This window comes from Falco naumanni, chromosome 2, assembly GCF_017639655.2.
Source record: "Falco naumanni isolate bFalNau1 chromosome 2, bFalNau1.pat, whole genome shotgun sequence".
Classification (NCBI taxonomy): Eukaryota; Metazoa; Chordata; class Aves; order Falconiformes; family Falconidae; genus Falco; species Falco naumanni.
Window position 1 is genome coordinate 18,920,371 of NC_054055.1, and position 17,687 is coordinate 18,938,057.

General features: G+C 38.2%; 1 protein-coding gene across 1 annotated transcript in view; it reads left to right on the forward strand.

The window, feature by feature from the left end:
* The window catches only part of MICU2 (mitochondrial calcium uptake 2), a 148,502-nt gene that overhangs the window by 106,449 nt on the left and 24,366 nt on the right, over positions 1 to 17,687 (forward strand). Inside the window, exons 3-6 of the mRNA XM_040583489.1 lie at positions 5,371 to 5,402; positions 5,536 to 5,611; positions 10,169 to 10,216; positions 14,416 to 14,498. Coding sequence (XP_040439423.1) covers positions 5,371 to 5,402; positions 5,536 to 5,611; positions 10,169 to 10,216; positions 14,416 to 14,498 — 239 coding nt within the window. The remainder of the gene's footprint in view (positions 1 to 5,370; positions 5,403 to 5,535; positions 5,612 to 10,168; positions 10,217 to 14,415; positions 14,499 to 17,687) is intronic.

Consider the following 17,687-nt stretch of genomic DNA (forward strand, 5'->3'; position numbering starts at 1 on the left):
TTATCTCCAATATCACCAATATTTCAAAAGAACGCCTTAAGGAACTAATTACTGGTTTGAATTTTTGCCCTTTACATTATTGTTTTTGTTAGGAGTAAGTACTTTATAAATGCATAGAAGACCTTTAAAGAGCTGAGAATGTAAATAAGGGGGGTAAACAAAGGACACCACATTGAGATAAGGTACTTGTCCAGTATCATTAAAAATACCAGAGAGAGCTGGGAGTGAAATACAAGCTGTTGAATTTAAATGATCTTCTATTTTAGGCTAATTTAAACAAAAATTTTAACGGGTCCTCCCCAAGGAAATCAGCATACACTATTCTTATCTAACCCAGCTCGCTGGGGTGCAGGGGCAGGATTCTCAGAGTTCAGCTTGTGTGAAAGTTGGCAGCCGGCTAAAACAGAGGAATACAAATTCTTGTTCACATGGCAGGAAGGCTGCAGGGTGGGCTCTGCTGTAAAGGCCACAGCAGGAGCTGCACACAGTGGATTTGGTTTTTAAAACACCCTGATCCTCAGATTACGACTGTGCTGAAATCCCATCCGCTTAAAAGGTTCATCTCACTCATCATTTTGCAGAGTCAGATTTTGTTTGAATTGTGACATACTTAATGCTGTTCTCGTCTTAATTTTTCATGAAGAAACAAATGGTTTCCTGGTACCCCAGTATGACTTTGAACTTGCCAAGCTTCAGCAAAGATAGCAGTGATTGCCATCTAAAATTTAAAAACTAGGAGGATGGTTTGGGTTTTTTTTTTAATTGTTTATCACTGTGTCTGAAATGGAGCTAGAAAGAGATCGTGTTCAAACCATCTGAGTGACTTTGCTGATAGAAAGGACAAGAGTTTGTTGTCACCCTAAGAAAAGATACCTGTTTTATACTCTTCTCTTTTGAAGTTAAGGCTGTGGAGAAAGATTGATTCAAAAAATAATTTTAATTTCCGTATTACAAAAATAGAGCAATCTTGCGGACGTGTAAAATTACGTTTCCTTGCAGTTAGTAGTAGCTTCTCTACTTTTGCTTTTGCATTTGATTATTGTTGTTATAATGGTTGGTCTTAGTGATTTTGTTCATTCTTTGGCTCTAAACATCTTTTGTCAGATCTAAGCCTTTCCTTAGCTGTACAGGTGTAAATAGGTGTTACTGAATGCAAGTGAGTACTTGTTCAATTCAGCCCTTTCCTAATGTTAATCCTAACATTGATGTCAGGTCCATTCTACATCCTAGTGTAAAAAAAATGATAGATGATGGAAACACTTCTATTGTAAGAAATGTACATGACAAAATACCGAGGTTTGCCGAGGGCGAATTTAGACAGATGTAGCTGCTCTGGCAGTGTTTTCTTAATTACAGTTGTCAGCTAACTTCCTTGGCTAACAGCACAGAATTTGTGTGCATGTAGGTAAGACTCAGTATTCATTCATCTTAAAAAGCTAAAATGGCTTTTTGTCTGTGAAAGGTGTGTCTGTACCTCGTTGTTTCATGGATCCACTATAGATGGTGAAAATTAGACAATACCATCTTTAAAGTATGTAGACACCCTTGAAAATACTCACTGTCCTTTAAGCCAGAATTCCATTACAATCTTGGGGGGGGGGGGGGAGTAGTTGTTCTTCTCATTCACTGAAGTTCAAAACAATAAAAATTCCAAGGATTTTTTTAGATACCAAAGTAAAACTGTTACTACTGCAAACATTATGTCACTAATTTACCTATTAGTAAGAAACTATCAAGGTAAAAGAACAAAACTATAGAAAAGTGCACTGTACAGATCTTTTAGCTATTAGATTAAATAGTTCCTAATAATTATAACCATTGCCCGTATTCCTCAGAGAAAGACTTAGATCCTCATATATTTGTAGTCATGTGTCAGGAGCGACAGCACCAATATTTAATCGATAGAAAGGAAGAGGTGCTCTTTTTTTCAGTGTACAAACCAGCTAAGAAGACTGTTCATACCTTTGCAATGCATTTTCTACAAAGAGGAGTTAACCTTCTTTTCCTAATTATTGTAGACAAGATCTTAAAGCCACCTGGTTCCTCAGAGGGCTGCACATTTGATACAGTAGTGTGCGACATTAACAGAACTTTCCTTGTTGGTGTTTAAAGGGATCTCATTGTTAGGAAGTGGAGAAATGGAGAGAATAAGCACTAAGAGTTAAATTAGTATTCAAGGAATATTTTGAGTGCTACAATGAAAGTAGCTAATGTTTCCAAATGAAAACTGAGCTTTGAGTCTTCGGATGATTTTATATGGTGACAGTACCTACAGAATATAACTGGATTTAATTCTTAGACAATATCCAAGTAATTACTGGAGGAAAGTCATCCTACAGTTTAAATTATTATTATAAGATTGCATTCTAATACTATACACAAACAGCAATCTGAAAAATAACACTAGTGTCCCAAATGTCAGATTTTTTTCAAACAAATTTCTGGCCTACTGGCACACATGCTTACTGACATCTGTATGCCATTTTCACTTAACTAGGTTATTAAATCTTCTGATTTTGAAGCTCATTTGAGAAAAGCACCATTAAAAGGCTCCACATTTATCACCGCTGTATTTACTAAGAAAAGTCGAAATGTCTTTGTTTATCTTTCAATCTGTCCCTTTCCCCCTGCCTTTTTTGCTTTTATTGTAGCTACTGCCCCCTGTGCAGTCAGATGTGGCAGGAGCCACCTCTCACCCACTTCATTCTGCCCCTCACCGTGTCCTGGGGTGATGTGACTGTCTTCTTCTGCCACTCAGCAAAGGCTTCCTCTCCTCCACTAGTCCTTTCACCAGTGCCAAGGTTCCCATATTCAAGGGTAGCATGAGCACCTCTGTATCATTATTGTTACTGCCTTTTCATCTCTGAAAGAGGTCAAATCAGCATGTCAACATTTTAAATGTCCTCAGGAGGGTGGCCACAGTTCAGTGCAAGAGAGCAGATGTTGACGGCAGCCACAGCCATTTGTATGAGCTCTAGGCAGTTGAGGTTGTAACTTCTGGCTGGTGAAAAGAGTCCATGTGTCTACAAGAGATTCTCTTTCCTTATCTTAATTTTTATCAAGGTAGGGTAATTCTCACTAGGGATGTGTTTCCTAAAACTGGGTAGCTGAAGTGTTTCGGGGTTACTGTGCTGAATACAACACAAAGAAGAGAGACATGGTCTTAACCAAATGTAGAGCCTCACAAGCTTGGCCAACTAGTGTCTCAACCGTAGCTCCCAGTGCTTTTCAGCTCGCAGAGTTCTGCTTGTCTCCCTTCATCAAGCTCCTGGTTGCAGTATGTTTCTGCAGTAGCAGGTGTCATCCCCGAGGTGATGCTCTTGGGGCCACCAGGAGAGTGGAATGAGTGGAGCTGCTGTTAACCAGATAAGGGTGTATGACTGCCTTCAGTATAGACAAGTGCAAAGAGCATTTACAGTGAAAAACATTGCAGGGTGGGTTTCCCTTTTTTTCTTTCAGATACTGTTTTTCACAGAGCTACAGCCTGACTCATGCCCTCCTATAAGGCTGCTTGCTATGCAAGTCTCCCAGAGCCAAAAGAGCTGCTGTAGTTTAATTCCACATTGAAGCACGCTGTACAGAGGCCGCAACATTTCAGAGCTGAGATCTAATCGCTTGATTTGCTAAGTAGGCATTTATTAAAATGCTGTGCAGCAGCAAACAGTGTTAGACTGGTGTTCAGGACTCAGCTTTACTAGATGTAGTGATTTTTGCTTGTTCTCCCAGCCTTTTACTAGTCTGACTTCTTTTATCTCAAATGAGGCAAAGTAGATTTCATACATCCTGTGAGCTAGAAGATATCTATCTGTGTAGCTTTATATATGTGTGTCTACATGGGTGTAAATATATGTACACACTGCACAGAAATGCATTCATCCACAGTAACAGGTGGTGTTGGCAACACCTGTTGCTTGGGTCACTCAACACTCCAGTATTAAAACCCTAATTTTAGTTGCTTATAACTTTTGTCAAACTTAAACATTTGGGTTGAAATGTTATGTGCCAGGTGTCTGCCTTAGGCTGATTTGGGGAGAGGCAGGGTGGGGAGAGGAATTTATCAGCAAAACTGTTTCTGCCCATTCAGGGAGCAGAGGCCAGGGCGCTGGTTTGCCTGTGCTGAGAAATGACATATTGCTGGTTGAGATGTTCCAGTAGCATCCCTCGTCTGAAGCTAAAAGTTGCCAGTGGAGAACCCCTGCAGCTGAGCATGTCTTATGCCAGCTTTATGGAAATCCACTGTTTTCCAGAGAGTGCACTTCTGTCTGACTAAATTACAGGCCTGTGACAATGCTTGGCAGAACTTTGTTGATGGCTGCCTCCATCATGTCCGTTTCCAAACAGTGGTGCTGCACTAGTGATCCTTTGGATGCAAGATGCCCGTGAAACAGCAAAGTAAGCCTCGGAGTCTGAGCATGGAGCAAAGCCAGCTGCTGTGCACAGGGGCACCAGTCCTCAGAGCAAACAAGCAGCTTGGCTTGAGCTTACACAGTGTGAATAAATAGGAGGGGATAGCTGGCTGGAATCCAGAGGAACTGGTGATGAAGGAAGGGAGCAGTGAGCTGAGAGTGGTAAGAGTGAAGGACACAGGGTTTTAAGAACTGTGTGAGGAACAATGCTGAGGAGACAGACCAGTGTGATAAGGCAGATAGACTGAGAAGGGATGGAGCACAGCTCTGGCCAGTCCGTGATGGCAGGATGTCTGTGGTCCCTGCCTAACCAGCTGAAACATTTCACTGACAATACATCGCAGCTCCCCAAACAGGTGTTTTACACAGGAATACAAGCTATACAGCTGCCACTGGCTCCCCTATTTGAGTGTATGGACTTGAACCTACTAATAAACACTTAGGATTTTGCATGGTTTCATCTGATGCTCTTTCAGGAGCAGAGTTGTTCAGTTTACTTCTGCTTAATGGAAACATCAACATTTTCGTTCTTTTTTCTCTTTTTAAATATTTCTTAGCTTTTGCATACTCAGCCTGCACTTGGAAGCATTGTTATGTCTGCATGCAACTCCCTTCGTAAATACTACAGTTGTTTCTTACTGTATAATCTTGCTTTGGAATCTGTACTACATTTGTAGCTTACAGTATGCAAAATCACACTAGGAAGTCAGTCATAGATACCAAAGCGGGCTGTGGTTTCATCTAGGTTGTAAGAACATTTGAACAGACGGCTGTTGTTATTTTAAAATGTTGTCCTTTCTTGATGGTTGTGGGAATTAGAAACAAACTGCCTATTACAAAATACTCTGTTTCATATTACTTAGCGTTTTCCCATTAAAATCTGAAGAAATGCCACAGAACCTGATCAAAGTTTAAAGTCAGTTTGTTACTGAATGATGATGATTTTTTTTTATTATTATTATAGGTAAAGCCTCAGCCAAGAAACTGACAAAAAAGGTAAGCAAAATGTTCCTTTCCTTCTTCAAAAGAACTTGCATTTTTTCTGTTACTCAACTGAATAGACTTCTCTTCCAAAACAGGCTTTATATTTTATTATTTTAATTGTATTTTATTGTTTGTGTCTTTAAAGGAGGTAGATGCTGCACTGCTATGTGTTGCCAAAACTAAACCAGGACCAACCTTTTTTAGGGAGCTTGGTGATAAAGGTAATGAGTGCTTTTGATACTGAAAAATACATCTTGTTTTGTATCTCATTATATGGTATGAATCTGAATGTTTTTTTAAAGAAGTTTCCATGGATTTGACTTCATCCCTATCTAGCCCAGTATATGCCTCCTTGGCAAATCTCTCAGTTATGCAAGAGAGAGTAAAGAGGCAGAGCTGGGAATTGAAAGCCTTCTGAGGTGCAGGAGACATGAAAGAAATTGGAAAGCCTACTACTTGTAGAAAAGAAAGGATCTAAAGGCATGACTTCAGCACAAAATGGATTTTTAAGACTTGTTGTTAATAAGCTGCTGTTTCACTGTATAGCTTAAATGCATGGAATCTAAAAATAAAATTTGTATCTAGTTATGTAAAGTAGCATCCCTGATTCCAAGAGCAGTTTATCTTACTTCTCCTTCTTCAGGAGCTCAGCGGCCCTTCGCAGCACCAATGTGCTTTGGTTTCTTCTCACCCAGCATTTCTACCTTATATTGGGCTACGTAAAGAAAAAACTCGTGGTGAGAGCTGGGATATTGTTTGTATAAGAATAGGGAAATAAAGAACACTAAGTAAACACCTCATTAGAATAAATTAACTGAAGGGAGAAAAAAACAAGATCAAGGAAGCCAAATAGATGAGTAATTAACCCTTTCACCAGTAACAAAGACTGAAACCACAAACTAATGAGAAAGGCCAACAGCTTCTGTTCAAAAACTTTCTGTATCGTAGACTACAGCCTGAATCCCTTATCCTGTGAGTGTTTCTGGAAAATGTGCCTTTGCACTGCCACGGCATGAGCCGTGCTCTCTCCACGCGCAGCAGATCCCTGTCAATGGCTGGCAGCTTGTGCCGAGAGGGCAGCCTGCGATCTCAGCCGGTGGCGTTTTGGCTGCCCTTGGGCCTCATGGCCTCTTCTGCCTCCGGTTCACTTCTTGTGTCCTTTTGCAGATGTGGATGGGTCTTCAGCTGGATGCTTTATTGTCAGTCCACTCCTGCAAGACCCAGCATACCCCAAAAGCCCTGAAACATCTCTGAACAAGTTGAACAATTTTTTCCTGTCCTAGGGAAGGCTGGATTTTTTATTGAGTAGTCATTCCCTGCCTTTTCAAATTACTAATCACGTGATTTCCCAGGACTGGGTTTAAAGGATTCTCAGTCTGTAATTCTTGGATATTCTTTCTCTATCCCTGCTTTTTTAGAGCCTTTCTTTTTCTAGTGGCTGACACTGCAAATCCCTGAAGCACTCTGCCTGAGAAAACAAGGAATCCACCAAAGAAAGAGAAAACACAGCAAATCAGCACAGCCTCCTTTTACTGCACCTCTCCCAGCAGATTGCTTGGCAGAAAGTGGGCTTGGTGATAACGCTGGCATCTTTTGCATTCTGGACAAGGCATTGATCTTGCCTTGTTTAGGACTGTGGGTTTGTGTACTCTGTCCTTCAAAGGTCAGCTAGGAGTTTGAGACGATGCAGGAGCGTTCAGTGCAGTCATCCATATGTCTCCACAACACATGGAGTTTTTACGGTTTTTGGTCGTGATGCCTCTCTAGTGACTTTGATACTTTTGCTTTAAGATGCGTTATTACTACATTTTTTTCAGTGTAAATATTTATGTATTAAATACATTACAAGCAGCAGAATAATGAATCTACAGCTGTTCCACTGTTTAGCTGGGATTATTTTAACTACCTTCAAATTGTTACTTAAATACCAAGTAGAGGGAAAACTGTCATCAGTCCAGTTTGTAAAATGTAGCGCTAGCGAATTCTGCCTTCTAGCGGGCAGTTTTAAAACTCATGTCATACTTTGTGGGTATAGTTAGGATTTATTCAGCAATAAATATTGCACTGTCAGCATTTGCTATAAAGTTGAGGGTAGAGATTTCCAGAGAGGGATAGGGAAGGTTCATATAGTGTTAGAAAATGACACTGTTTTGCCAATGCTAACTGCAAATACTTGGCTACAAGTATGCTGAGTCATTCAACAGAATGTAAAGTTTTTGTCTTTTAAATTTTACTTGGACATGGATATAATTTTCTGTGGGTTTGTTGTTTTTATTTTTACATTTGTTGCATTGAATCTTTTAAGTAATGTTGTCCACAAGTTTAAAAAATCTTACCTCAAATTATTTTAGTATAATCGCTCTGCTAGGAAATGCCAGATAGCCTGTGGATTTGCTTTAAGGCACTGAGATGGATTTTAAAGAACAATCAAGAAGGTTTTTTACATATTTTTACTATATTTAGCTTTTTACCTATTTCACTATACTGACTTCTCAGTCAGCTTGTGGGAAGATGATGAAAACAGTCTGTGTCTCACTGGTTCTTAGCCAGCCTCTGCAGTTTAAGTGAATAGCACTATCTTGCTTTTCCCTTGAGCCAACAAGCAAGGTATTGTCTTTAAAGTGGTCTTTTCTTTACATCTTACTATCTCCATATACATTTTGCAGATACTTTCTGCAAAATTTTATAAGATATGTTTCCTGTCTACCCATATAGCTGAAACTCTCCAGGTACTCAGCATTTTCTATCTCAGTTATTACAACTTTGTTTTTTCTCTGACTTTACCAAGCATAATCTGCCATGTTAATATCCTTAAAAATGCATTGATAAATATGTTTTTCTTGCATATCTCCTGTGTATGTATCATCTCTTCTTTTATATGCCAACGCTGTGCTGTCCTTGTTCTGTTTTATTTAGTGTAAGCTGCTTGTTTTCACTTTCCAGGTCTTCCTTATTACCCCTGTGCAGCACATCTCAAGACAGCCAGGAGGCAGACTCCCACTTCTCCTTGGCCAGTGATGCTGGCCTTCACCTCTTGCTGGTTCAATGTTCAGGCAGAGATCCTTGTGCTGATACCATTGCAGTCCATGACTGGAGGTGTTTTCTATATAGACTTGAAAGTTACCGCCCTGTCTTCCCTTATATTCTTCCTTTAAAAAGTCATTTGCTGTGTCATGCACAAAACAAAATTAGGGAGTAGGAATCTTGATCACTGCCCATCACACTGTTTGCTTGATTTCTTTTCCTCCCGTTTGTTTATATCCATTTTTTAAATCTTGTCTTCTACTTGGGCATATAAGATAAAATAAATGGGGTAGGAGTTCTTTCTCTGTTTGGTTTCGAATTTGGAAAAATCCTGGATACTTTGTCTGGGAACACGATTCCAAGTTTTACAGCAATGCAAATAATATTTTACATTCTTGCAATGGAAGTAACCCCAAAACTTGTAGCAAAACTAAATCTTTGAGATTAAAATATTTTTTATTTCCACGGTGTATAGTATGACTGTAGGACTGTGCTGATTTACACGTGGTGCACGCTGGATAATAGGGTGAATAGCCCTATTTTGATGGGGAATAAAGCTGAGATATGGACCCAGAGTGAGCGAGCAACAGGATCAGCATTAGATCAGTCTTTAGCTAAGACTTGTTCTCCTATTTTCAGACTCTTGTATGCAGCAATTTAATATTTCTAAACTCTGGTACTTAAAACTTAGTGTTAAGTCACTGTCGGAGGTCAAACACAAATGCTGTTGGCTCTGCATAGTAATTTATCAGAAGTTAATTGTTTATTACCGAAGCTTAAGTGGATTCCTTATCTATCAATTAACTAAATATAAATTATAAAAAATAGTTTATCTTTGCACAGATAGGCATGTTTGAGCTTCATTATTTTAAGCAGCTTCAGCATTATACAATGTTTAGCTCACAAGTTATAAGTAGCTCAGTTATTTTGAAAAGTGATCTATAAAAAAGCCCTTCACTTTTTTTTTTTTTCTCCAAACATTATTGCAGGCAGATGGTTCAGATTCTGTTGTTTAACCACCCTCGTTATGCACACTCTATCTTTAGCTTGTACACTCTATTTTGACGCTATCACATCTTTGTGTTTGTTCAGGCTTTTCACTTAAGGCAGTATTTCAAAGGAAAACACTGGAATTTTCCTTCAAAAGGGGGGAAAATACTTTCACCTTGTAGAAAGGGCATGTTCCTATTTTAAAAAAAAAATTAAAAAATAAAAAAGAAGCCTCCTCTTGGCGCAGGGCCCAGCAGTACTATCAGCACAATCTAGCAGCTTGGCAGCTTTGTGCGTTACCATGTTCCCCTTGAGAATTAGAGGGAAGCTATTCCCCGCCTTCCCGAGGCTGCCAAAGGATGGAGGGCTTTGATCCTTCAGGGTAACGTTAGAGGAGTTCTCCTCCCAGGTACTAAATGTGACAAAGCACATTTAATTTATTTGCCTTTTATATAAACATTGAATGTTTTCAGTGAGAATCCAAAGATTTAGTGTAGGCCCTTTATTTAATACCAAATAAACCTTACTTTCTTGATTAGACGTAAACATTGATGAGTCTCTGGATAGGGAATTTTACCTTCAGACCACTAAAAACAGAAGTAAAAATTTTATTAAATAATAACATGGCTTACTTTAATAACCTATTTAATACAATGTTAAACTACGTTTTTTTTATATTTATAAGATTTGATCTTTCAAGTCTTGCTATTAAGTATTTTTAATTTATTTTTTTTGCAAGTCATTCTTTAACTCTTTTATTTCAGGGTTGATATCTTATGCAGAGTACCTATTTTTGCTGACAATCCTTACAAGTAAGTATTATATATTTAAAATAGATATGTGTAAATACTCAGTTACTAACAGCTTTCCAGGAACAACTTCTGGTGTGTTTTAGCTTCTAAATTTCTACATTATACTAAAATGTAAAGAACTATTATTATATATAGAGTGATAAGGCATTAATATAAAGTGGATTTAACTGATTGCACCTTACTTCCATGGTGTCATCATTGGTCCATAGTAGTACTTAAAAAATCATGATAATCCCTGCACCATGAGATCAGAAAAGTCTTTCAAGAGACTTAGAGAGAGGGGAGACAGTGCTTACAGGACCACATAAAAAGGGGAAAATGAACAGTGGGGGAAGGTAAATAATTTGTTTTCTGGATAGTAGTTTTAGTCATTTTGGACAATGAGACATTAACATTATAGCTCATGCAGTGGTGTAAAAAGCTGTTGTGTCAGAAAGGTCGTAGCCTATTATTCATGTGTTCAAATACAGAATAGATGATATAAATAAACAGCAGAATTCTGCAGTGTCTTTTTGTTTGACTTTTTAACCCTGTTTTTTTCCTCTGTTCCTTTTACTTTATTTTCTTCAAGTATTTTGCATGTATTTCTGCCCCCTCCTTTGCCTCCTTCCTTTTTCTCTGTCAAGCATATTTTAAAAAACTTTTTTGTTTGGTACTTGCTTTATCTGCAAACAGTAGGTATTTTTTATTGTGTGTGGAAGTGATCTTGGAAATTCTGGTTTTCTTCACCTATACTTCCTCTGTGCCATGCTTGCCACCTCCCTGTGCTGTTCTGATGGAAGCATAGGTGATGCTGGAAAATAGCGAGATTTGAAATAAGATATATGCAATGAGTGTTACGCAGTGAGACCCATAGACTAGTAGTGCATTAGTCCAAATGCATGTCCATGTAATAGTCCACGTGCAGTCTTGTTTGACTGACTTGTACAGGTCTAACATTTTAAGCAAGGGACAAAGCTAGGCATACTCATGGTATCAGTGGATGGGGAAAGGAGACGAGGAAGCAGTCACTCTTATCCTGATGGACTGTAGATGCTCAAGCTTCATCACTTCCGTGGCTGTGAGGTCCGTGGCAGGGGCTTAAACAAATTGGCAAATTTTCCTTGCTCTAGAAATCCACCCTGTCACAGTGTATTACAAGTAAGTAATGTTGGTCTCCATAGAATGGAGAGAATATGTCCAGCCTTTGCAGATAATGACTGTCGGTACACACCTCTCACACAGCTTAGGTGGCCCTTTTGCAACTTACATATTTCTCAGCAGAACTGCATTACTTCCTACTATGCAGCATGAAGGATAATCTCTTTGGAAACTCCAGCTAGTACACAGTATTAAATAGTATATATGCATTAAGATAACCTACTTAAACGTACAAATATACTGTGTCACCAGCAGTGACTGTCTGGTGCTGCATGCAACTTGAACACGAGTTATACGATGTGTTCAAGTGTTTTTTTTTAAATCAGAAATAATAAGTCTAGCCTAGTTAGAAAGCTGATTCTAAAACATTTCCTGCAACTCAGAAAAGACAGATACTTTTTTTTTTAACAAGGACAACCACAACAGCCACATTATAACTTCAGAAGAATACCTTAATTAAAGTTGCAGAAATAGGTGCCAAAGATTCTATTTCTTTAAAAATCTATGGCAGCTGAAAGTAAATTCACACTGATTTATTGGCTGAAACAATTAGAAAATTGAAGCAGTATCAGAGCAGATTGTTCCACTTCTCCAGACAATCAACTAACGTTATTTTTCACATAATTTATATAGGAATGTATTGAACTGCAAAAACAGAGGCACTTTTTGATGCAGAATAAAAATGCAGTGCTAATATTGCTGCTTTGGTTACACAGAGGGTTATCATTGTGATCAGTTTGAAAGCAAATATCAACAAGTGTTAGTGCCTCTATCTTTGCCTAACAAGTATCCCATGTCAGTCGACCCCCAGTTACACAACTTACTTATCTCAGTAGTGAGAATTAATGTGAGATTTCTTAAAGCAGCCATTAGTATTTAAATGACTACTGCTAAGTCACCAACAGAGCAATAGGGAAACAGGAGAAGAGTCACCAGGTTTCCAGAGTCCTGGTTCCAGGACACTACTGACGAGACCATGCTGCCTGTTGTACAACTTGAAAATGTGATTTTGTGACAGGCAAAGGTTTTATTTTGCCCCTCTGATCCCCTTTTCTCTTTTCTGTTTGCCTTGTATCATCGCAGTCTTTTTTTTTCCTTCCAGTGCTGTATTGAATTTCATTTCCAGCAGTTGTGTACTGGAGCTGCTGGTAAAGCCCTGCCTGGTGAAGGAGCCCAGGAGCTAAAGTTGTCACCTTTACGTAAAGCTTCATCTCAGTTAGCCAGTCACAGGAGTTGACAGCTTGGTCAACATAGGAATAGTTGGAGGGGAAGCACCTAGGTATTAACCTGCACTCATAGCCAAGATGAAGCTTTTCTGTTCAGATTTTGGAATTTTGCCTGATTCTAATTAAATACAAATATATCTGAGGTAGTTTTTGAACTGTGCTTATTTTACGAACACATACCTTTGGGTTTACATCATATCAGATAAGTATGTCATCTCTGAACACTATAAGCAGCTTTAGGTCCTACATTTTCAGTAACAGCTCTCTTATCTGAAAATTGCAACACAGATGGTACGAATTACTATTAAATACATCAACTACTTTTATTCTCTAAATATGTTCTAAGGTAGGCTCTTCTTGCTTTTATACTAGTAACACGAATTTAGCATGTGGCATTTCCATGGAAAAGAAGCCAGGTTTGATTATTGCAGCCCAGTTGCTGGGGAAGGTCTCTGCTGTGCAGATTGCAGCGGTGTTTATAAAATAACCCTGTGTCACAAGGTTGCTCCACAAAGAACATCAGTTGGCTGCTAAAGGTGTAGTTATTTCTAAAACGTAAAAATAGTGCTCTCTTTAACCATCTTGTAATCACTTAAAAGGGAACAGTATTTCTTCAAATTGTTCCCTTTGCAGAAAGATTAAAAAAAAAAAAAAAAAGCAAAACTTAAAACTTCACAGAATGGAGCTGGAAGAAGAACGTATTTCCAAAAGAAAAACTCCAAAGGCATTAGAGTTTTTTTGGAGATAGTTTCACTGCCCTCATGAGTCCAACATTGTTCTTGGAAACATGAATACATTCTAGGGACAAGAAGTTCATGGCTTTCATATTAATGCCTGACTTGACTGGAATTAATTCACCTGCTCCAGAAATTACTGGGATAAGTGTTTGCTACTGCAGTGAACTATAACTACATTTCAGCAGCATGCTGCTCCTGTGTGGGCTGCTAATGAGTGAGGCCATCTCCTGTAAGCAAAGTAAGATCAGGAAATTGTGGGAAGGACCTCAAAACACACCAGGTTTTTATAGCACCTGCAAGATCCAGAACTTATTACGTTTTTGTGCTGAAAAGAAACATCCACTCGGTGAAGGAAATGCAGGGTAAAATTGTATAAAATTCCTGAAAAAGTCAGCTTGATGGGAGTCATACAAAACATGCTTTTGTCCAAAAAGGCCAGAAAGAGTGGTTTATTACATCTCAGTAACATCTGAGTACACTGTTTAGGGAGGAAGGAGAAAGGTAGGAAAAAAAAAAGGCCTGGGGGCTAACACAGCAGGAGCAGGAGCCGAGAGAGCTGGCCATCGTTACAAGATCAGTCTGTTTGCTAGGGAAGACTGCAAATACTGACATCCAGTAATGCATGCAAGGAGTACCAGAGGAGTACACTAAGCTCTTTCATGCAGTCTGGGGATAATTATTGGTTTCTCAAGGCACTTTCCAGGCTTCTCACCTGAAAAGGAGCTCTAACGATCAAGGCAGAGCTAGACTTCAGAAATTTCATGGGATTATGGAGACATCTATAGAGAAGATCTAAGACCAGGACAGTAAGACACACAATATTTTCACAGTTGTTGTGATCAGATGGACATTCATGGCTGTACTTAGGCACTGCTGGCATTTCTTGCATTAATTATCCCTTGAAATGGTAGTTAAAAGGTGCTTTAAAAGTTTGCTTATATTGGAGGAGGTGCATGTGGTTTACTGGAAATGTCATGCATGCATAACAATGGAGACCTGGACCATAGGCAATATTCCTTTTGCATTAAATATTTAAGTACTAGTGTAAGTGTGTGTATGTGTATTTACAATAAAGTTCTTTTGCAATTTGTTGCAGAGCCCCAGACTGGATTTCAGATTGCCTTTAAAATGTTGGATACAGATGGCAATGAACAAGTTGAAAAGAAAGAATTCTTTAAGGTATGTGTATTTATATGCGTATAAAATTTAAAGCATTTAAATAGTTCCATGGGTTATATTTGCTAAATGTAGGTTCATTAAAATCTTCAAACCTATTTTTCAGTCCAATCTATGATCACATACTTACTAAAATGCTTTATATGAAAGTAGCACATACCAAAGCATTGCTATACAAGTACTTACTATATTTGAATCCACTTTTATAAATGTTACCTTTGACTTGTATCTAAAATCTGTTTCTGGGAAGGTAAGAATTGTTGTACATCCCTTAATCCCATGAGCTAATTTAAATAAATATTTGCAAAAGTTTTTTATTTTCTAAATATTCACATATATTCATGAATTCACACTCTGGAGAATAACAGCAGATTCCCCCATATTTTGTATAAAATCTGGAGTAGAAATGCAGATGCTTAATAAGAAAATCTTGCTCTGACGTTTTAAAGAACAGGCTTAATTATGTAACTTATTCAACTTTTAAGTATTTAACAGGAGACTTTTAACGAAATACATCTTGTCAGAAGTTGGATGCAAAATTAAAAAATATAATTTGTCATAGACCTGCTCAGCTTAATTCAGATTCTTCATTCGTATTGGAGGTGACTAGAGAGATGATTTCATAAGAAACTGAAATGGCTACTACAATACAAATTATTTTCTGTCACTAGGATAAAATTAAAGATGATCGTTAATGCAACAACTCCAGAGAAACATAGAATCTAAAGCTTATAAAGATGCAACTGTTGATAGAAAAATTGCCAAAAAATTATTTAAATGTACTTTCATAGCCTTAAATTCTGAATTAATGTTACAATAGCTGTTAGCATGTGTTTTGCACTGGTAGCCAATTTTTCAGTGAATTCTCTCTTAATAAGATTACAGTTGATGAGACATACTAAAATATATTTTAAAATATTGTAAAAATACTTCTAGACTTAGCAGTAGTATTTGAAAATTATACATGAAATTAGACCATTTCCCAAGACAGTGTTCCCCAAAGTCCCTAACTGAGCCTGCAGATACCCTGCACTCATTTGTTGCTACACAAAACCTTTGAAGTTTGAAGACTTGCTCTGTTAAAATGTTAATTATTATGCTGATTAACAAGAAATCAAATTCTAAGTAAGGCCTTGATTTTTAACCTACTGAACCTGGGACAATCCCAGTGCATTGTTATCAGAGTAGCAGTGCCCTGATCACTGAAATATGTCTGTTGTGGATGTATTGTTCATCTGCAAAACAGTATGTTGCAAGGGAAAGCAAGTCCGTGGACACAAGTGAACATGTTCAGCCTGTAGTGTCTCTGCACCAGAATGCCATGTTAGCAGTACTTCCTTTAAATAGGTTCTGTATCAGTTAAGCAAATATGGAGATACTTGCAGAAATACAGCACAACTCTCTTGAGGAGATGTACAGTATGTCATATTTAATAGCCATTATCCATTGCGGGTAATTCTAATTGAATCAGCTAGTATAAACAACAGAAAGTCATCAAAAGCAGAGGTGAACACAATAATTTGATCTCTGTAGAGACAATCAAATTAAATGAAAATTATTCTGGTTAGATAGATTGTTACTTCAGATTTCCTTTAAGGGCTATATTGATAAATTAATATGAAGTTGTAAAAAAAAAAAAAAATAACAAAATGCTATGCCAACTCACAAGAATCATTACATTCAAAGAAGCCCCACAGGATGTAAGTTAATCAAAAGGTGAGTTTTCTGACATGACTGTTTACTTAACATTTATAAGCGGTGACTATTTTAAAGCAAAACTTGATTTTTATAGGTTAGGTTTAAAAATAAAATGTCTTAAATGTAAGAATCTGGGAAAATGTGTGTGCATTAATCTCTGTGTACTCTAGTTCTGTATGCATCGTAGAAAGCTTCTGTATGTCTAATAAATCAGTAGATTTTGTGGTTCATCTGCCATTTGTCTTGTCCCAGTTGGCATCTTAGGAAAATACATTTGAACTATTCTGTGGTTATTTCCACACTGTATTTGACAATGATATCAGGAAACATATGTAAGGAAAGAGCAGTGGAAAAGCATAGTGAAGAAGCAGTTATTGGGAGGCGGTTATTGTAAGCAGGATGTGATGGGAAAAGAAATTTCAGTGCTACTTCATTCTCTTGCTTTGTCACCTCTTCTTCTCCCAACTTCCCATCCATTATCTACTAAGACATCTATGTACATCTGTGTTACCTGTTGATCTAGACAGTAAATGCTTTGAGGTAAGAACTTGCCTTTCAGTTTGCAAAATGTCCATCGTTCTTTGAATTTTGTATATCTCAACCCTGACGCACTACTGCATAAACAGGCACAAGATGTGTCGTGGAATTATTTAGGAAAGGGAGAAGGGTGAGAAGGAGACTCTACAACCCAAGTCCTTAGTGCCTGCAATGCGTGGTGGAGATAGGCTGTTCAGACCTGTACGGATCACACACTGAAGGAGTGTGAGATGCAGGATTTCCCAGTAGATTCAGTGCTTTTTGCTAACTTAAATGAATGTTCAGGAAAGGAGATCTTGAATGCAATTCTGTGTTTTCAGCAAGAGAGGTTTATCTTGTCCTCTGTAGCCTTTCCATTTCTGTGCACATTTTCTTCCTTTCCAGTAGGAGTTAAAAGTCTGTCCCTTCCCAGGGTCAGAAAACTTGTTCTCTCTCCTCCCTCCTCCTTTCTACCCAAGCCAGTCTATTCTTAATTTCTGCTTCTTCCATGTTTCAGTGGTAAACATTCACGATACAAGAGACATTTCAACATTGGGCCCAGAATCACAGCAATCTGTATTTTGAGGTGGGCATCTGCAAGGATTTGTGCCTTTGCCCTGCAACTCCAAAGTGAAGAAGATGTGGTAGAAATGGCATGTTCACAGATGTTAGTAGTCATCCTTTAATCAGCCCCTGCTAGAGTGCAAAGAATTGTTTCTCAGAGCCGTATTACCTGCATCTTTATGAAGACGGGAAGATACTGCTGTAAACTCTGCACTTCCAGGACATTCACATGAGACTTGGTGAGGGGGATTTCCAGACATGCACATAATAACCCATACACATTAATCTGAGACCTCCCATCAAGAATAAGGCTACCAAAGATCCCAGAATCCCCAGAAGGTGAGGAATTTCCCTAACCTTGTCCTGATTAAAGATTTCGAAGTAAAATTAATGACAGTTCAAAACTATTGGGAA